A 25,911-nucleotide genomic window follows, 5' to 3' on the forward strand; every position below is an offset into this window, starting at 1 on the left:
GTCAAACTTGACGATTTTGCCTAGATTGAGAAGAAATAGAACATTTCTTGCCTTGTTTAGCAAATTTCCCAAACGAAAACAGCAGAAAATGCATTACCTAAGTCAAACAATAAAAAAGCTACTAGCAAAGAAAATTGACAGGTGTTCAAAACAAAATGGTTCATTCAATCCACAAAAACTACTGTTTTGTTTTCTTTAAATAATCCAAGACATAAATACAGAATACAAGTACATACATTGATTGAAGAAGCCCGATAAGAGAAGATACAACTTAATGAACAACTTGCATTTCATACTCAGAAGGGAAGCGTTTTGTATACATGGCAAAAATGGGGGAAAGCCATCTTAATATAACTAACTTGTTAATTTGTATACCCTATCTTTTGTATAATCCGCCGGGGATTGGAACCAAGCCAGACCTTGCAAATCTGAAGAAGCACAACAATAAATCAATCGGTAAAATAGACTAAGAAAATAGTTATTAGTAAAAGGAAACCTAAACGCACAAACAAAAGTATATCCTTCTTGCGCTCACCAATGAGTGCAAGTCGAGCAGTCCCAATAGTCGTTATGCAGCACAACCAGGCCTAATATGTCCCTGGTTGAGTTTACACCAAGACCATAGATAAGAAAATCAGGCCTCGAGTCTTTTCATTTAAAATTCAGGCCTCGAATCTTCATTTCATTCCAGATGCCAAGACCAGTATAAAATTGCTCAACGCCTTTTAACAGTACTCTTCATTTGAAAGTTGTTTACAGTTTAATCTCTCTCTTGCTTCCCGTCCTTTCACTGTCTCCCAGTATTCCTCCTACTCTTTTCAGTTCAAAGCTACTTTCACAAAGAAGGGGTAAAGCAGCACATCTCCCGCTCATAATCACCTCTGCTGCTTGCTACCCCGCTACAAACATATCAGTTAATGCGACTAATCAGAGTCCGAGTCCACAGAAAAATAAAGTCTTGGTCTAACAGTTCGCAACTGGGAAGGACTGGAGTCAGAGCTTTGCCTTTTCACCATTTCCTTTTCGGACTTATTATCATTCAATTTTAGAAGCAAAGAATCTGCAAGAATCAAACAATGGCTACCATGTCAGTAAATACCTTTTTCAATGCATAAAATGTAATATATTGATATAATGAATAAAATCATCAACATCTAGAAGATTACAGCCAGAATCTAATTTCCTCGGACATGACCCAGACGCCCATCGACAGGAGAGAGAGAGAGAGAGAGAGAGAGAGAGGACAAAAGTCACAGTTCCACCAACAGGCTGAAACCAAAGCCAAGGCTGCCTATCAGGCTAGCACGTCAATATAATAGGACGGAATTAGTACCTCCTCCAACCAGTCTATGTTGGTAGTACAAACCCATTTGATAAGCCTTTTCAAAATTCTCACTTAAAAATGAGCAATGGTCACAAGTCTACAACAACCTACTATTATTTGTTAAATGCAATACGATTTCTTCCTGGACGGGCACATTTGAAACTGTATTACAGCCCAGTTAGGGAATGATACTTAAAACATGGCTGAAAATACTCATTCCTAAAATCTAGGACACCAGTGAATAAAAGATTCCAAAGTAACATGTCAAAACATTTTTTGCATTAATGTTTTTCTAAGAAAATGTGAGTGCAATAAGATACAAAGTAGAGGTATCCATGAAGTATATAGAGACGGTATTGGTGCTGTCTCCTTTGGACAGATTCATCAAGTATAGTGAGATATCCAGGTAGGATAATCATAGGGACCTGCAACCCCAGCACAAAGGTGATAACCCTTGAATATGAGGGACCCCAATATTCTCATCCAAGAACAATTATCAATTGATCAATTGAACACATTAAGAGGACTAATACTTGTTGAAAGGAGAAGTACGCACCGTTGTTAGCTGAAGACTCCATCCTATCCTCCTCCAATCTAAAGTCAGCCTCCTCCAATTCAACCTCAGGCCTCAAAGTTAAAGCATTAGAAGCATTTGTAATTGCTGATTCGCCATTTTCACAGCCACCGCCACCAAGTCTAAGAGAAATCCAGTCCTCACTACGTAAACCATTAGCCACATCTTGTTGTTCCCTCAAATTAGACTGCACTGGTGCAGCACCAGGACGAGAAGAGAGGAACATTTGCAGAGAAGGGTCATCTCTATCAAATGCCAAGGGATTGTCAACGAGGCCATCATTCATGTCAGCATCTGAATGATAGATGGTATCTGGAACTTGCGTAGCACATCCAATAGTAGTGTCAATTGCCAATGGAAATCCATTCATTAATAGTGAACAGGCAACAGAATTATGCGGTGCATCAACTAAAGAACTTGAGTCAACAGTTCCTGTACCAAATAGTTGTAACCCAGAACCTTCATGAGTACCAGAGGGCAAAGGCCAGAGAGGCACTCCGTGACCGACACTGTTTCCACTACCAAGACCCTGATCATCTAGGAATGAAGCATGGAGTTGGAGTCCATCAGGTGGAAGAGAAAAGGAAACTCCAGTTACATCAGTTTTACCAGATTCATAAACAGTTTGAGGAGAAACCAAATCACCGGTATCTTCCTCTGAATCACTAAGGACAATGACCTCTGCATTTGTTAATGGCACAGAAGAAAGTCCGTTAGTAACTCCACCACTTATATCATAGTTCAAAGGAAAAGAGTCTAACTCATTTCCATTGTTGGTTGAGAAATCAAACTGCCCAGTGCCGTCCTGATTAACACTTGGATCTTCACCGTCCCTACAGCTTCCAGTAGCACTGGTGCTCATAGGCATCACTCCCACAAACTGGTTTTCAAATTGACCCGGCAAATTGTTTTCAGAAGAAAGAGAACAAATATTTTCAGCTTTCACTTCCCACTCTCCATTGCAGTTCTTCCTTATGCCAAGTTTCAGACCACAGTTTCCTTCTGAACTTCCTCCCCGAATGACCTGCTTTGTTTTGAACTCGCTTCCCACAAGAGAAAGAGAACCATCGGGAAAGTGCCATTGGGTCAGATCTCGATGTAAATTTCCATTTTTTGCACGCCAAGATCCATCAGGCTTCACATCTATCTCGGTTACATCCTCCCCACAACCTCGCATCTGTTCCACAAATTAAAATGTGTAAGAAATATGGAAATCAACTGCTAAATTCTTTAAAAATAACATGAAAATATTCTGCAAAATGGGCAATACCATAGTCACAATACGATTGAAATATGGGTCAATGATAATGTTCTCCAAACAGTAGTTCTTGAGGCAGATGGGACATTGCCACTGCAGCCAAATATAGAAAAGCCTGATAGTATTAAAAACAAGGCAAAAAAAGGAACAAACACACAAGACTAATTATACAATAATAGAAGTTCACCTTCCTAGCCCGTTGATTAAGCTCCACAAAAGTTTCAAGGTCGAAACAGCCCATGTGAGCACAAGGTTTAAATCTTCCAGCAATCCTCATTCTGGATCCACTCATCTGCAAGGGCACAAACACATAAGCAACAAAATTGCAACCATACACCAGCATATTAGTGCACGTTTGAACACCAAGTCACCGAACCAAATATAAGTAATTAACCATACTAAGATCACCTAGGCAATATGAACGGAGATTGAACTAAACTTATATCTCATCCTACAAAGTTGACTTGTGATTATATATATACACATCACATTTTACCGATAAAAAAAAAAGGTGATGATGTAAGAGTAATTTTTCAGGGAGGGTACCCTCACTAAAAAACCACACTATCAGGGATGATATATATTAACCATGCCTGCAGACTAGCATCGATCAATTTAAAGTGGATTTAGGATTGATCTTTTTTTTAAGTAAGACCATATAAATTGCACCCATTGAGTTTCTCTCTAAATGTCCCAAAATGGCAGGCCTTTTCTTTTATTTATTTCTTTTTCTCTTTTGATTGGTAAAATCACTTTGTATTCATAGAACGATAATAAATATTAGAATGTTCAAGGGTATAAGCAGCAAGGAGCTACTCGACCACACTCAAACTCCCCAAATCCCCAATTACAAAAGCTCACTCATCTCACTAGCCCGTCCCAATAATACATGAAATCAACAAATTTTACACCCATAAACAATGCACGTGCCCAATCAAATGGATGTTCCTTGACATTCCCTATCAACTTATTCATCGACCTTTCCCTATTGTTCAAAAATCCTCATGTTATTTTCTTTCCATAGTGTCCATACAATAGCATTAGGTAGATGATCTGCTAACCAATTCGCTCTGTTAGAGAGTGGACACACAATGATACCCTTGCCAAGGGCCTCTTTGATATTTGATGGCACCCAAGCAATATTGAAAGATGCATAGAATAGTACCCAAATTTCGTAGACATTTGAGAATGTGGTCCATGTTTTCCTCCACCACCCTGCAATACACACACATTGGAAATATCCATACCTCTCCAATTCAAATTGTCAATGGTTTGAATCCTACCCGAGTAAGCACCCCAACAAAAGAAAGTAACTTTGTGTGGGATAGAGTTCTTCCAAATCCACTTATATTCTCCTCAAGCACCACCGAGGAATACTACTCGGTAAAAACTTGGTAAAATGATTACACGGTGAAGGCATCTTTGTCATCCCACCCCCATAATTCTCTTGTCCGCTTCTCCAAAGTTTTTACCTACATGATAAATTGTGGTCAAGAGATCTTCATATCTTCCAATATCCCAATCATTGAGTCGCTTTCTAAGTGTCACGTTTTATTCCACTCCACTAACAACCCTCTCCATGTAATCCAAAATGAGTGATTTCATAATATAGGCAAGTATGTAGACTCCACCGAATTGTTCCCTCAACCCTTGTTAGCAATTCGGGATACGGGAATTATTTGATGCGCCAATAATTCGAGTATTATTCGATTCTAAGTTTGAAAAATCCAGTCAATTATTCGGTCAAAAATTCGCAATTCGTTAAACATACGTTTTACATTGATACGGGTTTTAAACGCTTCTCTACAAAAATTCATTATTCAAAAATTCGGCTATTGGAAGGGAAAATTGCTTATTTAAATTAGTAATTATCGTCAACAATTTATTCTCAAAGCCTTAAGAAAAAAACTAGTAGTTAAGCCAAAAGCAAATAGCCTGCTAAACCATGAGTATTGTTTTGTACTTTTGTTTAACCTGCTTTGAAAGTTTCAAAAGTCAATACACCCCTTGCCACCTAATGAGCCAACACCCCAATATTGCATGTGACTATGTAGTTAACCCTACTCATATTCACTTCGTCATTTCTATCCCTCTCTATCTCTTGCAACAACATAAATGAACTAGAGGCAGCTAAAGATCTCTCTATCTTCTTCTTGATCTCAACAAAAACAATGATCTCCCTTTAATTGCTTGTGATGATCTTCTCTAAAGAACATTAATTTCTTTATTCTTGTTCTTTCAAATTCCAAAATTAGAAAAGTTGTGTGTTTTTTATCTCCCATAAAATCTTGGACATAAAAGAGGCGTACTTTCCAAACGAATTTCTCATTAATTCGGATTTCGGCGTTTTATACTTAGTCTCAAAAAGCTGTGAATTAATCGGAATGATTGAAACATGCGGAAGTATTAAACGTTTTACCTCTTAGAATACGTATTCGCGAATTATTCATGAATTATTCGCTGAGTTACTAACCTGGCTCTCAGGTGGGTCACCCCTGCCCAAATGTCATCCTAAAAAGAAAAAGATTCTCCAGTACCAGGAAGATAACTAGTTCCTTTAGCAAACGTATCCCACCCAGTAGAGATCCTTTCCAAAGAGTGATGCCAAACAAGACTCTAGGTTCCTTAATCAACCACTTTCCTCTCTCCCTCACCATACTTTTCCGCCACCACATTTCTCCACAAATGATCAGTCCACTTCCCCATACCTCCAAACTCTTGGAGCAAATTCACGATCTAAATTCATTTGGGACCCGGTCATCGAAAGAGTTCAGAAGAAATTGGCAAGTTGGAAGTGTAGATATTTATCAAAAGGAGGGCGGTTGGTCCTCATTAAAAACACCCTGACTAGTCTCCCTGTCTATTTTACGTCTCTTTTCGTCGTTCCAAAAAGTGTTGAGAATAGGATTGAAGAGATTATGAGGAACTTTCTTTAGGATGATTTGGACGAGCAACATCACTATCACTTGGTTAGGTGGGAGTTGTGTTGTTTGGCTAAGAAGAACGGGGATTTAGGTCTTCGAGACATGAGTAGTTTTAATCAAGTTTTGTTGGGTAAGTGATTGTGGCGATTTGGAGAGGAACGCCAGAGTTTGTGGAGAAGAGTGATTGTGTCCCGCTTCGGAGAAACTCATTTCGGATGGGATAGTGGTTCGGTTCGCATCTCTTATGGTTGTGGGGTTTGGAGAGGAATCCTTAATGTTTTTCCTATGTTTTTGAAAGGTGTCCGGTATAAGTTAGGGCTTGGTGACAAGATTCTGTTTTGGGAAGATAGTTGGTTAGAAGGAGGTTCACTTGCTTACGGTTATCCCTTGTTGTTTAGCTTGTCTAGCTTCAAAGGTAAACCGGTTACAGATTGCATGGCTAGAACTGAGGTTGGCATATCGAGCTGTGAATGATTGGGAGATCGATGCATTAGCTTCCTTTAAGGCTAGGCTTTTGATGCGGACGCAAAACTGTGATAAGAGTGTGGTACCCGAGCAAAAAAGGTATTTTCTCTGTTAAGTCTTTTTATTTCAGCATTCCTACTTGGTCAAATTCTCATAATCGTTGTGCTCCTATTCCCTCTTTTCCTAGTCTAGTCATATGGGGAGCTAAAGTCCCCACCAAAATTTCTTTCTTTGCTTGGACAGTCTCCTTAGAACGTATTCTTACCATTGATAATCTTCGGAAGCATAAAAAAATTATTGTTAACTATTGTCAATTGTGTAGGAAAGATGGTGAATCTGTAAATCATGTTTTGTTGGGGTGCCCTTTTTCTTGGAACATTTGGTCTTCGTTCCATTTAGAGTCTTGTTTTTATTGGGCGAGTGGTGGATTTGTTGAAGGGTTAGGATCATAGTCCTTTTACCTCATCAAGCAATCGTCTTTGGAGCTTATTACCATTTGCTATTCTGTGGGGTATTTGGATTGAGCAAAATCGTCGACACTTTGAAGGCGTTTCCGTATCTAAGCAAGAACTTATCATATCTATTAAGGCTTTATTATTTCAGTAGTCTAAGATTTTTAAAAAGTTTGGGAGTATCTCTTTTGAGTATTTTGTGGTGAGATGGGATAGATTTTTGTATTTAGAAGTAGAATAATTTGTAGATCTCGGGTTAGCCTCCTGTGGCTATGTTTTTAGTTTTATTTTGTTTATTTGTAATAGTAGGCTTTCTCGGCCTACTTTCTTTTCACTTTTAATGAGATTTCATCTTCACTGAGCAAAAAAAAACTAGAGCTAGATTCGTCAGTGAAACATGTTAGCAGCCACACCACTCTCTTCTTTAGAGAGGCACGATCTCTCCCATTTGACAAAGAAAATCTTCAACTTCGCACCTTCACTACTCCATAAAAATCTTCTAAATAACTTTTCTAAGTGTTTCACAACTCTCCAAAGGAACTAGGTAAAGTGAAAGATAATAGTTCGGAATATCAGTAAGAGTAGACTTGATCAAAGACATCTAGAAAGAGTGGAATAATAGTTTCCCTTTAGAAAAGACACTTAGCTTTCCACCCCACAAAACGAGAAGCAACTTTCTCTATCACCTTGCTCCAAATACCTCTCGACTTGCTTCTAGCTCCCAAGGGCAAGCCCCAATACATAGTAGGAAAAGATTCAATACATGCAAGCAATTTCAGAAGTCTTAATATGAAACACAAGTACGTGACTATAGAGAAGGCCACTTATAAGGATAACAAACAATTATTGGTTTCATTGCATATAGTGTTCAACATTAGATCCTATAGTTGCAAAACAAGACACCTCTTGATGGATTCAACAGCGAGATTACCAATCACAATCCTTTCTTTCTTTAAAAGAGTTGCGGTCAAATAACTCGAGGAGGAAGTCCCCTTCGGTCCTGCGACTTTTCATTAATATAAGTCCTACTGAATTCTGGTTCTGCCTAAATCTTAATTTCAGCTGTTTGAAGGGAGTATTTGTTTCTTGTGGACACTGGACACCTCTCCCATCCTGGGAGTAATGTGTGCCTAACTACCTTTAAATATTTGTCAACCCCTTTTAAATATATGACAATCATAACTTAAACGTCACGGGTTTGTGAACAATCTCAAAGCTCCCGATGCATAAATGGTGAAGGATAGTGTTAAAAGTATCATCAGTGTAAGGAAGCCGTGACTCACTCAAGTATTTTTGCATGGTTATTCCACATGCTTAAGGCTAAGATACGGAATTGCCTCCTTGTTTGCGAGTAAGCACTTGACTTCCTGTGTGGGGTAGCTATGTTCTGCCTATGCTAGCTGTACTATCTACACAATACTCGATGATTTTGCTTTTTCAAAGGATAGGTTCTGATGATAACATAAAGCTAAGGAATTTGATAGTGGAGATTTTTCAAAAATGTGGTAGCAATGACAGTATTTGGAGCTCAGCTGAATTCTATTTTTTAAATATTCAGACTTTAACACAGTGACAAACTCCACACCTCTCCAGCTACTCTCAACACTGAAGTGCAAAACCTGCACTTCCAAATCGAGATAGATTACAATTTGAGAAGAAAAAATATTCGCTTCTCATGCATTTCCTACTTATACTTGATCCAAATGTTTTTTAAGAAAAACTCTAACAGGCAACTTAGTCTTTTACAAAGAAAAATAGACAGCTAGGCTAACATCATATGCTATTGCGTCTCTCCTAATCTAAGCTTTGAACCTCAGATGACCTTTATCATAAAGAAATTCACATTACAACAACTCAATTTTCCTGATAAGGTCTTGAGAGAGTCTAATAATTGGTACTTAGTAATGCATCATAGCTGCGCAATATGCACTCTTATGAAATTCATGTAATTCAAACATCAACATACGATGCAAGAGATTAATTTCCTAATTCATTCTCTGATTAATCCTTAAGATCTAATTGTAGCTATTCAACAAACTATTTCCACTATTACCCAGAACATAACCGATAAGGCATTACAATAATACAAACACTTACAGGGCAACGAAGGTTGACAGTAACTGAATCTGCAACAACTTCCAAATCACTGTCACTATCTGCCGTCTCACCACCATTTCCACCTCCTATGCAACGGCAAACACGTCCAAGAGCATCCTCAAAACACTCTCCATCTGATTCCTTAGGTATCATGTTGAGAACCTACACAATAACATAGAAAAGAATCATAGACCCTACGAGGATCCCAATAACAATATTTATTGTACGGTTGTCAGTGAATCTTCATCAACCAACTAACCATGTATCGTGTCTATTTAAACAATTATGGGTGGGAAACAATCAAACCTTCATCTAAATAACAGAGCAATAAATTCAATACATTCTTAAATTGACGGAGGCAACATTTCTGAAATACATAAACTGTCTAGATGCTTTATCTTTGCAAGCTAGATATTTAGTTGAACTATAGGGAGATTTTCCAAATGAGAATATCAATTTATCCAAGTGAAAGAAGAAAGGTCAATCTTTGTGACTTTGTCACCAAGTAATTTAGGTTCACGACAACTAATTCACCATACAGGTTACACCTTGCAAGCTCACTGAGCTCACTGAACTGAAAGTTAGGCACTTCCAATGACTTGTACAGCATTTTTCTTTTTCTTTTTTGGCTAAGTTCAGATGCAGCTAACTATTACTAATTAAGTAGGAGATGCCACCACCAAAAAAGTTTAAAGCTTTTAACCAAGCCTGAGTTTATTCATACAACTACTGCTCTATCTATCTTACTTGATTTCACATAGCCCGTTGTTACTCGACATGGTTTTTGGCTTCTTAGGGAAAGGATGAGTATAAAAGTATTATCAGCAGTTTGTGCATCAGTTCAGATGATAACTGATTAGTAGTAATTACTAATTACATAGGAGAAGCCACCAGCAAAAACATTGAAGTTTTGAACCAAGCATGAGTAAATTCGCAGTTTCATACGACTACCTCTCAATCTATATTACTTGATTTCAAATAGCCCATTGCTACTCGATACAATTTTTGGCTTTTGGGGAAAGGATGGATATAAGAGTTTTATCACTTCAGCAGTTTGCATAAAATATAAAAAGAAACTCAAAAGTTCTTTCTTTGAGGACTCGAGTACCTGTTGAACTGTACGCCGCCTTCCAATTCTGACACCCAAACAGAAAATTCGTGCATCACATCCTGACAAAAAAATCTTATTTGTCCCCTCCTTGGTACAGGTTGTGATCTGACAAAAAGTGAATAAATAAATAAATAAGAAACTACCTTGGCAAAGAGTTTTCAACAAAACCTTATTCCAATGAAACATAAAAGAACACTTAACACTGTATTATAATAATAAAAGGGAAAAATTAAAACAAATTTTAAAAAAATTTAAAAATAAAAAATAAAAAATAAAAAAAAATAAACGATAACATGGAAACTACGTAAATATTACTGCCAAGACACCATTAACACTAAAATGAAATAAATGTATTTGAAGAGGATACTCACTGCTGAACCGTCATCACGACCATTATGTCCTAACAGCTGCGACCCAGGCCTATTTGTCGTCCGAACTTGAACATCTGGAAGGAAATATCGAGAATATAAAGATAGATACAAAGCAAAAGATGGAAACACACGACACTACTCATTAACTTTGAAAAGATAGTCTCTCTTTGATCTTTATGTCTTTATCCAAATGATATTTTGACTATTGGACTTTCTTTAATGTAAGATACCACTATATTTCTATTACATTTCAAAAACAGATTGTACAAAGGCTATAGTAGAAGTATCCACTAGAGTTCTATTACATTTAAATGTCTATGTGTAAGCAAGAGCCACATACCGTTGACCTGTAGATCAGTAAACAGAGGCCACTGCAACCTAAGAGAAACTTTATCATTGAGAAGAATACACCACGCCTGAATAAAAAGCCATTTATGCATCCTTAGTTCCATGTGGACTTTTAACCATGTTTTCTTAGTAGACTTACAAAATGACCAACCTGAACATCATAATCTGCTTTCTGTAACAAATCTCTATCAGCTCTTGTAAGTTGAAATACTTTTTCCACAGTCTGCACTGGGTTGGTCCTGTTAAAAATAGACAGTTTGTCACTTTGTATGTAATTGAAGAATAGGTATTTGACTAAGTAATGAGAGAATAATATCCTGTAGTCTTTTTCAAATGAGAATAATGTCTTCAAGAAGAATTTGATCTGAGAATCTCTGTCCCAATTAGTTCATGGAAATCTGGAAACAGAATCTGGCAAGGAAAAGTGACCCTCTTTTCTCTTCAGATGACAGCTAATTAGTACTAATAATGTAGAATGACGTCATCTTAATTAATGGCACAGCCAATAATCGTCATGTTTTAAATGTTTCTTTTGCAGCAAGCAAACTGCTTTACTCAAATATTATATTCACAGTGCCAATGGCATAAATTAGATTCAGATAATTGCCAAGGCAACACATGCAGCCACCAACTTCACACACACCCTACTAGACATGATTTCAGGAGCCATATGCTGTCCATGATGCTCAATACTAAAGGATTTGTGGGATGATTATCAACAGTCTTTAATTCCCTATTCTTGTTATGTTTCTTTAATAGCAACTAGCAAGAAAACCAGTTTGGTAGATTAACGCATTGTTCAGTTTCCCAATTGTCAAGGAATCCTGTGTAGCCAGTAATCCTCAGTTATAGATGAACCGCTTGGCCTCAATGTAAGATAGTTGTTTCTGGATTTGACTACTGAAACCATAGTGTGTTTTATATCTGTTTTCTCTTTGTGAGATATCCAAACCCAAGATTTGGGTATTTTCCCTAGTGATGTTTCTACTAAAGATTGCTTCCGCCTTTAATTACATGAACAATAGCTCTGGTACAGCTTCATATTCATAACAACAGTTTTAGCATAACTCCTTAAATTAGTAAAAGATTTGACATCCACAAGTGAGAAGCAGATTCAACAGTTATAGTGCAAGTACAATACCACATGCGATAACAAGACCATCTTATCAGAGCTGCTTTAAAATTCACCCCAACCAAGGGTGAAGTTCATTTGCAACCTAAGATTTAGCAGAAAATAGCATTTCTCTTCTTCGCCTTTATTCTACTCTACTCCAGACATAACTAAACCAAGGAATAAGATTTTTCTCATCTCTCCTTGTTTCTCAGGTTTCTTTTTCTTCTTTTTAGAGTTAAAAAGTCTACTGTCATAACGTATGCTTCATACTGTCTTCCTACCCGGTACGAGTGTTAATGTGCCAGTGTACCCGACATAAACCTTTTTAAAACAAAATCATAGTTAATAATCTATTGTAAACTTAGTAAATATTACATCAGTCCTCTAAACAATTTAACTAAAGAAACAAAAGTTGGAATGAATAAAAGGTACACTAACCCATCTGTGGCATGAACCATGGTAGTCGATTTCACAGGAAGTAACGGATGTGCCACTGTCACCCAAAATCTGTCATGCAAAAAATTCACTATGAGACCGTCAAATAGTTGAAATCATAAAAACAAAAGCAGTGGATACTTAAAGGAGCATAACAACTAAACAAGGCCAATCTGAAAGAGGGAAAACTGCCACCAAAACAGCATAAGGAGCAAAATCACGTTAAACGTTCCTTTCTTTTCTTTTTAGAATGATGCAATCCCAAGGGATTGCCTCCTCTATTACCTAAGAGCTATAGTTGTGTACTTGTGTGCAACATACGTGAAAAACATTCTCTATTCCTAAGTCTAACATGAGGTCTATTTTCCATATCAATTAATCATAAAGCTATAAAATGCAAAACTGAGAAGAAAAAGATGAGATAGTTTTTTAACTAAAAGAAAACTCAAGATCAGATTGACGTGTTATAATCAATTTGCCGTTGAGACTCAGTTGTGGAAGCCTGGAAAAAGAAAAACCATTGAAGAAGGCTGGTTCCTTGAACCTTAGCAGACACAAGGGAGGGTAAGCATGAACCTCTAATAAAAAAATACACATTTCTCTGCAACAACAAAAAAGCACTCTTTTCTTTTTTCCTCAAACACCGTCTCTTCTCTCTCTAAAATCAAAGAAAAGAAAACCATCAATTTGAAAGTTACATATACATATTGATAGACAATCAGGGACTGTTGGAAACCATCAGTTTAAAAATATTTTCTGCAAATGTTATCCCCTTCCATATCTCAAATACAATTTTATTAAGAATATATTTGGTATTCAAGTTATTGAGACCTCTTCGCAACTTTGGACCAACTCATTTACCTACCTTCCTAACAACTTGATAACTTGCACCAAAAAAATTCAATGCATCAAATAAGAAACGTGTGGCAGTTGTGACAGGGATATGATGGTTGCTACAATGTGGTGGTAACAGCGGAGAAGTTAAATGATGGTTATTGTCACTGCAGCGTCATGGTGGTGTGAAATGATAGGAGCCTTTGCATTTGGGGGGGGATGGGGATTTACCACCACGGTACTGATATGTATAATTCAAGTACCGCATACGCAAAAACAACTATGAATGGCTCAAGATAGATAATTCATCCACTTGGCTTTCGCTAGTGGTTAATTAAGTCTCGTTTAGAAAATGCTATTACAAGCTATGTAAGGATAATTTTAAAGACAGCATATTCTCGGGGAATGGGGGATGTTATGATGCAATATGCTGACACAAGGAAGGAAATAATAATAGCAAACCCATTGAATTGAAGTCGCAATTCTCCAATGAAAATGGAGTGGTTTTTATTGTGATGAGTAAGGATTATGCAGGTTCTCCTTGATGCCGGTTATTCCCTCTATTATAAATTTCATTACCTTTGTCCTTCCCCTTATTGGCTTCAGGAAAAAAAACAAAACAAAAACATTTATAACATAAACTCCAAAAAAACTCCATCATTCAAAATAATGAATTAGAAGCTGATTTTTGGTGGAGATGTTCTCCCCACAATAAAGATCATCCTAAGAAAAAAAAAGTTCATTTGAAGATTACTAACCGTATCAAAATTTGTTTAGATGTTATAAATTATCAAACGGTCTAGATTTTTTTTTTAATTCAAAACAACTTTTGACGAGGTTAAACATCTTCAACTCAGCTGATTTTTTTGTAGAAAGCTTTTCCATTATGAGAATACTATCGTCACCAAAACTATTCCCTCAAAACATCTTCTAAGTTCACTTTTGAAAGTGGAGTTCATTTGGAGTCACTCTAAGGTGAAGCAATATTAAAAGTCGCATAGTTTTGAAAGAAAATGAAGACCCCAGTAAATAAAATAGGGTTAGTTAGGAAGAACACCCATTTTCAAAAATATTAGGGATACCCCTAATATTAGGGATACTCAAAAATATTAGGGTTAGCATAGGTAAATAAAATTGCAATATCCAGTGGTAATGCTTCTTCATGTTAAAAAAAAAAAAAAAAAAAACTTCATTTTGTAGCTGTTGGATCTTGCAACTGGGGCATCCCTAATATTTTTTAAAATGGGCGGCTATCTCTAATTGCAACTAGTAATGGGGGGTCATCACTAACTAACCCAATAAAATATATCAAGGTTCTTATAGGCAATGGGGAGTCAGTTCGGAAACAATACAAACAACATGAGAACATGTCTAACCATTTCTTAACAGAAAGAACAGCTTAAATGCTGAAGGGAAAAGTTTGGAACATACGGATCTGCTCGATTGAGTCTACAAATTTCACAATAAAATTGCAGTGGAACTGGTGGATTTGGAGCACCCTCCATGGGTTTCTCAGGAATAATAACACAGTTAATGTGTTGCCACACTTGACATCGCGGATCGTCACACTGCAAAGTAACAAATACCCATCAACAATGACAAAAGGAGGTATAGTCACCAAATAAAGTACAGACGGACTTCAATCATACTAAAATAGTATTTTTTTAACGAGAAAAAGAGGTAGACCAAGCCTACGAAGATTGTGTAGAGACACACAATGATGTTGAGCATACATTGAAATACAAAGGGTCAAAAGATGAAGACACTTGAGAAAAGGTTAATCCCTATATACCAGGTAAATTGTATAGCTACCAAGTACCAACCATAGTATAAAATATCTGGATATGGGTATTTATCGATACTCAATTTCTTGATATGTGTCGTGAATATATCCCCTTCTTTGGGGATATTTTACATTGTTTCATATGCAAATATCATAGATATATCCAAAATATCGACAAATATCGTGGATATTGTAGATATTTCTTGATATATCATTTATATTTGAAATATAATGGTAAATATTAAATAAAATTATTACCTACACAAAATATCACCAAATATCCCAAAATATCACCAATATCATCAAAATATCGCCGATATTTGCAATCTTATATATCTCTAAACATATTGCAATATTTATGTATCCCTTGCTGAAATCTCGATAGATATTGCGATATTTTGTACTATGGTACCAACTACATATTTTGACTACACATGGCATAAAACGTACTTTTCGGTCAACTAAAACCATGACACAAGATATCAGCTTGACCAATGAGTCCACTAGCGAGCTTCATTTTTCTCACTACTACTTTTTGATGATTAAAAAAAATTACTTACTGGGTATTGTCAAATTACAATGGGTAAAAACGGAATCTAGAATGTGTAAAATATGTTGTCCCTAAAGAGTTTAGAATCCCTTACGCACTTAGCACTTTCCACATACACAACAAAAGAGGGAGAGAAACCACAGAAAGAGGAGCTACCCAAACAACCCAGCAAATGAGAAATAAAACACAAATAAGCCATAAGTAATTTCGTGGTCCCAAACACCTACTGCTTCGACAATATGTTAGCTTCCACACAACCACACATCTTAAGTTTGTTTTATAACAATATGGATGAGATAACCAGCATGAGCAAAAGCAATACCTGAAGCATTGACTCCGTAAATAAGGAACTACCACAAGGGCACCGAACCTTCACATCTAATTTATCTAATTTTAAAGACTGTTCAGGTTCCTCTACAACCTTCCTATTGTTCTTTTCTGAACTGCTTTGTGCATTTGACGCCAAATCCATCGATCCCCGAGTCCGCATCTTCCTGGAAGAAAGAACAATTCTACTCATGTATATGGAAAGAGACGATAAATAATACTCCAGCAAGCCGAAAAAATTCTCCCCAACGAAAAATGATAGAAGGGAACACAATCAGTCAAAATGAGTGCAGACAAGTAATATAAACATCAATATTCCAAACCCCATAGTAATAATAATGTAACTAATATATTCTTTTATAATAACAATAGTAATAACAACAATGATAACCATAATCATGAGCATAATATTTTTTTTTTTTTTTTTGCTCAGTAAAAAGTGATATTCCATTAATAAAAGAAAAGTAGGCTGAGAAGGCCTATGTTACAAGAGAACAACCGAAAAATAAATATTTACAAGTGATGAAACAAAACATAAGAAGAAACAAACAAAAAGCCCCAAACATGCACCGTCACCCCATGTCTAAAAACATAAGACGATCCCATCTAGCAGAATATAAAAGAGGAATTATACTCAGTGTTCCTATCTTGGTAAAGTGTCAATGCTAGACCTAACATAGCCCACCTGTATATGTCATCAACCAACTTCGCTATTTCATCCTTCCCAAGTTTTACGTTTGAAACTGCAACAAAACATGAAGAAAAAAGTGATATGTTATGTTTGGGGCTAACTAGTACATAGTTTAATACTTTTGAAGCTGCACCACTGCCTAAGAGATTAATATGTTCCTGACAGTAAGTATCGTGGCATTACATATCAAAATGGAACCAAATCCTTCTTTAACTCGTTAAAATAGATATAACGAGGAGGGGGGGAGAGGGTAACATACTTCCGAGCACACAAGTAAAGCTTAACTGAACATTACAAGCTTACTATGAGGTATAAGCTCACTCCTAATTTCCTAATTGAACAAAAATATATTTAGCACATAAACAATACGTAATGAATTGACTTGGTTGGCAATAATGCATCTTTTCAAGTCAAAAACTTTACAAATTGCTAGGGGAACACATCTATTCTGCGGAATATATCATCCTCCACCATACACAAGTACAGTGAAACCTTCCATTGACCATTATCATGACAATTTTGTAGGACATAAATTAAAAACTTTAAGGTGAGAACACAAATACATGCATACATACTATCTCTTTATTTAAACTCATCTGACTCGGTACAAGATGTTTCTGTAGTATAACTGATTTTAAGAATCTCATCTGCACATAGGAATCCAAAATAATGTGGAGGATTTCACAGCTAATCTTCTTTTACTTGTGAGATAGATTTTATTCCGGAAAATTTGCCACACCCCCCCCCCCTGGGAGGTGGTGGTGGGTGTCAGATGGAGTTTGTCTACCCCCTCTATTAAATCACATTACATACCTTGTCCACCAGAAATGGATGACAAAATCCTGTCCACAAGTACCTGCATATCATATAAGAAAAGCAAGTCACTTACTCTATTCAATAATTTAAATCTATAGATAAAACAATGTCTGTCTAGATACTGAAATTCGTTGTACTTCTTGGGAAATGTAACGAAGGCATGCCCTTCATCGCAGACATGCCGCCTGTCATGAGCACCTAAAGGCACGGTTTACAGCTAGTTTTATAATACTACAAGGGTTTAAAAGGGAGTACATATCAGGGGTGATATTCCATGTCCTTTTCTGCAAGTTTGTAATTTCAGCTTCCCAATAACAGGATAAAAAAGATTTCCTCTTCTATTCTGCATGCTTGTAATTTCAGCTTCCCAATAAAAGGTAGAAGAGAATGAAGAAAGGGGAAAGTAAGCCAATTATTGTTGCCATGTGCACATCCCATTGTCACACCTTTTACTAATGCAATGAAGCTACTTGTCTCACCCACGCTTTTTATCGTGGCTCTCGGTGTGGGATCTTTCATCAAGTTGAGAAGAAAAATTGGAGTATCATATCCCTAATAATTCTTTTGAGGCAATTGTTGGAAGAAATAATGGAGAACCTGAGAGCAGGTCCAGGAACCACAACAGACCATCTTACAATGTACAGGATTTGGTAGCAAACATCTAACACAGGGAAGCAACGTTTAGGCTGAAGACTTTTGCTTTCAGCTTAGAGGCAGGGACTTCTAACCTTGTCTAATTTTCTTTCGATCTAATTTTATGCTTGATGTTATCGTCAAAAAATATAGAAATAACATAAAAATAACAATTATTATAATTCTAATGAAAATAATTATAACAATTATATTGACTAACAATAATAATAATTGCAATAATATTAATAATTATAACTTCAATAAAAATGACAATAATGTAAACCCACCATTTGTAAAAGGAGAGCCACAGCTTAAAGGGCAAACCAGGAAATTAAAAACACTTTTTGAATAGCCACCAAATTCAAAACAACTTAGACCGACAGTCTCTGATCACATACTTTTCTAATAAAACGTATTGTTGGGTTAGTTAGGGATGAGTGGATGACCCCACATTATGAGTTGCAATGCCACCAAAGCATCCAACCTTTGAGTATCTTCCACCCCATATGCACCTCTTCCCCCACTGCTACAACCAATCATTCTGCCACCGCTGCCCGTTTCACTTGTCTTTCTCTTTAACACTTCTTCCTTATGTTACATGGACACGCCATATTTTGAAAATCCGTGTCGGATACGTATCCACGTGTCTATGTTGGACACATATGGGACACATATTGCATGTGATTTACCTCAATTTTCAATAATTTGCCGTGTCAGAGACTTCCTATCCGTGTCGGATATGGACACACCTATCCGTGTCAATGTAACTTGCCTTCTTCCTAATCTATTTTCTTCTCCTTTCTCTCCACCTTTCCGACTCGTTTACCACCACCACCACCCAAACAAAAGGTGATCATGATGTTGGCGGGAATGGAACCACCACCAAAAAATGGCAAATATAAAAAAAAATAGCAGCAAAGCTTAATGGCAGCAGCAGTGGCGACGGTGGCTGTTTATGGTGGTGGGGGTGCCAAACGCGGATAAGGGTGCTCCCACAAACTCACTTCAGACACTAAGGTCATTTTATCGTTTGCTCTCATTGCCGCCTTTTACAAAAAGTGGATTTACTATTAATACGTGTGTAGGAGGATTGGTTTTGCTATTCAAAAGGGGATTGCAGCAAAATTTGAAGCACACTTGACCTCTAAATCCTTGGTATGATTAAAAAAAATAGCCCAAAGAATAGCTACCTCTGGCAATTTTATTGCAAGCAAGTGAATACTTCACAACACAATGAAACTTTACAAATTAGATATGCATACTTAAATTTTCAAAGAAAGACCAAAGAACTTATAAGGATATGACCAAACAGAGAAAACTTTAAGCAGTCACCTGTTTCTTTCCCTGTTTCGCAAGACCTAGCTGAGCAAGGACATCCTTGAGTTCTTTAACTCGAAGGCATCCCAACTTATCCTGCACAAAAGGTATATCTTATCTTAGAAAAAGAATGGGTGAAAACCTAGCATGGACCAGCTACGCATATAAGCCCCAACCAATAACAAAGATAGCACAGAAGCAAGTCGATGACGCAAGAGTTTTGGAATATAACGATTTTAAATTTCCTTTTTCCATTCTAATAACAACAAATGAACTAAATTGAAGCAAGAAAATAACAATTAAATCGTCAAATCCCTCAAGCTTCAATAGCGATTGGCCTTGTTGTTTGAATTGATTACCTGATAATATATCTCTGCTTTATTCCTTTTCGAGAATAATGACATGTCAGATAATATAAAATATTTTCAACCAGATAGCGTACACTGAATGTATACACTATATATACTTGAAAACTAATGTCCATCTAGGTCATGTCATTTACATTAGATTACAATCAAAAACATTCCAGAAAAAGCAAATTCTATACCAAATTGGCAAAAACAAAACCCTGAAAAGTGTCAAAATATCTGAAGCAATTATTACTATGAATTAAACTATATTAACTTTCAATTATTTTGAAAGAAATAATACATAGAACCCAACATATGCAAGGAATTTACATTATGCTCATTAAAAAGCATAAAGATGAGTGCTATTATTGTATAATTCAACAAATTGATAATGTAGTATCCAATGTTTGTCAGGGAAAAACTGAGTTCAATCCTCTTCAAACTGAAATTGTCATGCTTTTCTACCAAAAGTGCTTCCTATTTATTGTGTTAAAGTTTTGAATGATATTGTAGTAATGATAAACAAAAGACAGGAAGCAAAAACGTCTCCAAGTTTTAACTCTCAAGATCTCACCCACCCAGCTCTACAGGAATTTCTAGGACAAGTTCTGTCATTTGCATCTTACTCTAGAATTTTCTCTCTCCTACTTTCTAAGTTTCTTTCCACGTAGAACAGTGACAAACTTTAACCTAGTTACTTGCAATACTTATTTGCCCTTATGATGATAACAGCTATCGGTGACTTTTGAGTTTGGAGAATGTTTTGGGTTTTGATAAGGATTATGGCACTTATAATTACTGTTTTGAGTGTTGACAGTGTCAAATAATATGGTGATTCTGTTACTAAACCTATGTCAGTATCATATACAAGCACTTGTAAGAAGGATAATAACACTTAGTAAGGATAATAGCATTTATAAAACACTTGCTATTATTGCTTTGAGTTTTGGGATAACCAAATCAAGCTCCATATATTACAGACCGTTGGACATAAAGACAGAAGTTCATTTGCATCTGTCGGATGCACAGATCTCATTGAAAACCAATTCTTGCACGTCTGTCAAACATATATAAATACGGAGAAATGCTATAAGGATTGGTTTGCCAGCGCATAACCACTACCTTGCAATACATGCACACACTGTCAATATTAATAACCCCCTTTTAAATCCTACCCAAGAAGGCACCCCAACAAAAGAAAGCAACTCTATAAGATGGAGTTCTTCCAAATTCGCTTGACTAGAAATTTAGTGATCCTTTGATTTGCCTCAAGCACCACCAAGGCATACTCCTTAGCCAAAACATTGTAAAATGATGTCATTGTAAAGACAATCCTTGACTTCCCACATCCATAATCTCTAATCCACTTCTCCATAGTTTCTACCCACTTCATAAATTGCAAGCAAGAGTTGTTCCCCAATCATTGAGTCTTCTTCCAAGTGTCTTATAAGTGCCATGTTCAATTCCACACCAATAACACTCCTTTCCATGTAGTCTAATACAAGAGCTTTTTTATTTTAAACAACTACATAGAGTTCACCAAATTGTTCGTTAAGCGAAGTCTCCCCCACCAGAATGTCATTCCAAAAAAAAATGCTCTCCGATACCATCATAAGAATTAATGTTACAAAAGGCTAGTATGTTCAAAATAAACAGAAACGGACAAGAATGTTACATTGCTACCATTAATAAAACTTCATCGTCTACAAATGGACACAACTCTGATTGCAAACACCCAAAAAATCTTCTATTCAACTAAATAAAGAAAATGGCGATCAAGAAAAGTTACTTGAGAATATAGATCAACTAAAGTATAAAATGTAATAACCCAATTTAGAAATATCTAGTATTGATAATATAAGAAAATTCCATAAAAGATATTCCGCAAAGTTTTATACTTCATCCACTAATAACACAACAAAATTATTTATCTGTTTCATTTATAAAGTATTTATGATCCTCTTAACTCTTTCCCTTATCATGTAAGGAAGAAATTTGTACGAACCAGACGAAACAGTAGGCTAAAATATTCTACAAGGCATAGCTGAAAGCAATGAGAAACAATCATCAAAGATCCATGAAATGAACCAACAAGCTAACCGCCCTAAAAAAATCCTTTCACTATGCTAACAAAGCTTAAAAATAAAAAAAAAATAAAAAAAAAAAACAGCAATCAAGAATAAAGGCATCCACTAGAACCAAGAACCAAACACCACCAATAAGTCTTTCAGTACATTAAAGAAGTTCATCCAAAATTATAGCAGAATATGTGTGCCACTCATCTTCTTCCCCACCCCAACAAATACAATATTATGGGTGCTCTTCAAAGCCGGTGCTCACAAAAGAAGAAAACACAATGAGAAGAGTCACACTGTTAATTGTCAACAACTAAATTAAACTTAAGTGTGGAGTACAATGAAAACAACATAAAAATATGTCCCATAAAGAATCACCCACAATGAAAAGAGTCACAAGGTGTTAATTGTCAACAACTAAATCAAACTTAAGTGTGGAGTACAATGAAAACAACATAAAAATATGTCCAATAAAGATTCACCCACAATTTCTAACAAGCATCAATTGTATGTTTATTCCTACCAACAAATTCTTCTATGTCAATATGTTCATTAACCAAAAAAATATTCCTCTGACCTTTCTTTGTTTTTGTCGATAAACTCACTGTTTATTACTCTCTTAACTAGATTTGTTCAGAGTAATAGAAATCAAACGGGATTACTTTTCCCTTTCTAGGTTTTCTACAAGGCAACTCTTAGAACCGAATGCATAGCAGTTCTTCAGAAAAGTAAGAAAATACGGCCAAGACAGGGGCACCCGTTGCCCATCATTAAAGAACCTCATAAATGACCTAATAGTATCTAAGCATATTTGATACAATCACGCGTCAGAGGACTCGAATTTCCTTTAATTGCCCCTTCTACTGCATGCAACATTCACAGACCACAATAATTCCCCTAATCTTAACACAAAGGTTACCAAAAGAGTCCAATTTGGGTAAAGATAACAGAGCGTAAACCTATAGAAACTTGGAAGCAAAACCCGACATGCAACCGAACAATTTTACAGAGACATTTTATCAGTAGCCATTTATCCACGTGTTAAAATCTCAAAGAGAAAGACAATGTTATTTGTTACTTTACATAGATATAATTATTACTGCCTTCTTACAAAGCTATTAAATATCTCAACCCCAAAACTAACAGAACGCACGACAACTACAAGCAACAGTTACCGTAAGTTTTGTCAACAAATGTCAATAATCGAATAAAAACACACAAAAAAGGAATCTACATTTGCATGGAAAAATCAAAATTAAAGTGATTAAACTAACAGAAAACCTAATAGTACAACAACAACAACAACAACAACAACAATTTAAGAATCAGAACACTCAGAATAATATAATCCACTCAAAATGTCTACTTTGTTGTATAATTTATACCTTGCAGCTAGTCACCAAATCCATCTTTCCACCTCACCAATTCCAGAAAGCAATCAACTTGAACACACGAATCCAATAATCCAAGCTGAAGAAACAATTCACTAATCAATTCACAAACTAAACTAAACCCAAAACCAACACAATCAACCACAATCTCCAATTAACTAAAATCAAACCATCGTTGATCATAAAAAAACCCAAATTCAAAAATAAAAAAACAATCGTACCAATGTAATAACAAAGAGAGTTTAGAAATTATACATTAAATAAAGTTTAGGGTAGTTTTTCTTGAACAAATTTGTGTCACTCGTCTTTGCTTTTGACGCCGACTAGTTTTTTTGCTCTTCCATTTTTTTGTTGTTTTTTTGGAGAAGAAGAAAAAAATAATAATAATAAAAGGCGAGTCGACTAGACAGGTCCGATTTTTTGAGTCGGGTTTATAAAGGAAGGAACGGTTGGACGTGTTGACAGTATTTGGATTTGGTTTAATCAATCATTTGAAGTCCGGGTTTTGTTATCATGCTCTCTTTCTTATTTGTAAAAAAAGCTGACATTTTGTCCCACTCACCCTCTCTCTCTCTTTTTGATGTGGTAGTGTGCTGTGTCACGGTGTGTGTGTCAGAGGATCAGCTTGAAAAGTTGGTGAGTATTGTGAACTATACTCCTAGTTTATGATTCTGAACGAAATTTCGGAATTCCGTTCGGAATTTCAAATTTTCAAAAAATCGGAATTCCGAATATAAAGTTGAAATATCTAAAATTCCAAAAAAATTTGAAATTCCGAATATAATAAAATCGAAATTTAATAGATTTCGGTTTTTGAATTTATCGAAATTCCGATAATTCTGAAATCCTTAACTATGACTATACTTAATAAACCATACTACGTAAATATAACAGGATTGATTGAAAACTGAACAAGATTTGTGATCTCTTCACTAAGACTCATAGGTGAAGCTTTGGTAAAATAGTTTAAAACTTTTCTCAATGATTCCTTCCTGGCTAACACTAATAATATATCATCTCTGTTTCCTCTTATCATTGCTCAAGAGGAAAATGAGGATATCACAAGACCAATTACTAATGTAGAGGTTAAAGCAGTCATGTTTAGTATGGGAGCCCTCAAGTCACCTGGTCCTGATGGGTTTCCTACTCTTTTATATCATTCATCATGGAATATTATAGGCGATGACATCTTCCATATGGTGTCAAATTTCTTCTCCACTGCACATTCCCTGGAGATCCTTAATCACACAAACAGTGCTTTAATTCCCAAAACACAAAATCCATAAAATTGCACTGATTTTAGGCATATAAGTATATATAACATTTCTTATAAGCTTATCTCGAAAACTCTAGCTAATAGGCGTAAATATATTATTTTCCCCTCTATTTCTCCATATCAAAGTGTTTTTGTTATTGGAAAACAGATTTCTGACAATGTTATACTAGCTCATGAGATTATCCACACTGTGAAAATAAAACAAGGCAAATCTGGGCTGATGGCTATAAAATTAGATATGTCAAAGGCCTTTGATAGGGTAAACTGGAAATTTTTATTAGAAATCTTAAGCTCTGGGGGTTAATCAACACTATATCTCTCTCATTCACCAATACATTTCTACTGCACACTTTTCTGTTATTGTCAATGGAACCCCTCATGGTCACTTCACCACTGATAAAGGGATTAGGCAGGGAGACCCCCTATCTCCTCTCCTTTTCATCATATGCATGGAAGTTCTCTCTAGATTAATTGAAAAAAATAAAACTAATGAGAACAAACTGCATGGTATCAAGATTTATAATCAGAGTACTCCTATAGCACATATTCTGTTTGCAGACGATGCTTTTATTTTTTGCAGAGCAAACATGGAGGAAGCTAATACTATACTAGACAGATTAAATGAATTATGTGCTATAACAGTCCAAGAAATCAATTTTAATAAGTATGGTATTCACTTCAGCAAGAAACTTGAAGGTAATCATGCTGCTATGATACAAAAATGTTTAAAAATGAACAAAATTGAGGTTGGAGAAAAATATATTGGTTCAAAACTTTTCTTAGGTCAACCTAAATCAGAGATTTTTGGTGAATTAATCAACAAGGTCAATGCTCGTATTGCAGGATGTAAGTGTAAACTTCTTTCACAAACTACAAGAACAGTATTAATTAAATCTATTTCGATTGCCATCCTTGTGTATCATATGAGTACATTTCTCATTCCTATCTCTGTTACTGATAAAATAAATGCTCTTCAAATAGATTTCTGATGGGGGATAAAACAAGACAAATAAAAAATAATGTACATAAAAAGCTGGTATTTTATTTGTAAATCCAAAAGATCTAGTGGGTTGGGCATTAGGGACTCTTATCTAAATAATAAAGCACACCTCTCTCGTATTTTATGGCACATTATTACTAATCTTAACTCTTTGGTAGCATCACAGCTCAAAGCAAAGTACTTCCCACATACTTCACTCCCTCAAGAAAATAAAAACAATGACTCATCATGGTTTTGGAAAGGTATGTTACATATACTACCTCTCATCATTAGAAACTCAACTTGGCTTGTGGGTAAAGGTTCCAATATTAATCATTGGAATGATGTTTGGATACCAAACATTCACCTAGGCAAAGTTCCACCTTCTATTCCTGTTAATAACTTTTACACTTCTG

General features: G+C 35.9%; 1 protein-coding gene across 1 annotated transcript; it reads right to left on the reverse strand.

Moving 5' to 3' along the window:
* Positions 1-134: 134 nt before the first annotated feature.
* LOC147481821 (E3 SUMO-protein ligase SIZ1-like) lies at positions 135-23,644 on the reverse strand. Its single transcript, XM_086575602.1, has 18 exons — positions 23,496-23,644; positions 23,235-23,319; positions 19,440-19,520; positions 17,472-17,514; positions 16,653-16,710; positions 15,963-16,134; positions 14,739-14,875; positions 12,477-12,545; positions 11,076-11,163; positions 10,917-10,992; positions 10,577-10,650; positions 10,203-10,310; positions 9,095-9,256; positions 3,344-3,448; positions 3,169-3,249; positions 1,881-3,075; positions 536-1,060; positions 135-428 (listed from the first exon to the last, which is right to left on the reverse strand). The coding sequence occupies exons 2-17, from the start codon at positions 23,256-23,258 to the stop codon at positions 924-926; spliced, it is 2,610 nt and encodes an 869-aa protein (XP_086431728.1). The 5' UTR covers positions 23,259-23,319; positions 23,496-23,644; the 3' UTR covers positions 135-428; positions 536-923.
* Between the last annotated feature and the right edge of the window lie 2,267 nt (positions 23,645-25,911).

The sequence above is a fragment of the Coptis chinensis genome, chromosome 8, assembly GCF_015680905.1.
Source record: "Coptis chinensis isolate HL-2020 chromosome 8, ASM1568090v1, whole genome shotgun sequence".
Taxonomy (NCBI): domain Eukaryota; kingdom Viridiplantae; phylum Streptophyta; class Magnoliopsida; order Ranunculales; family Ranunculaceae; genus Coptis; species Coptis chinensis.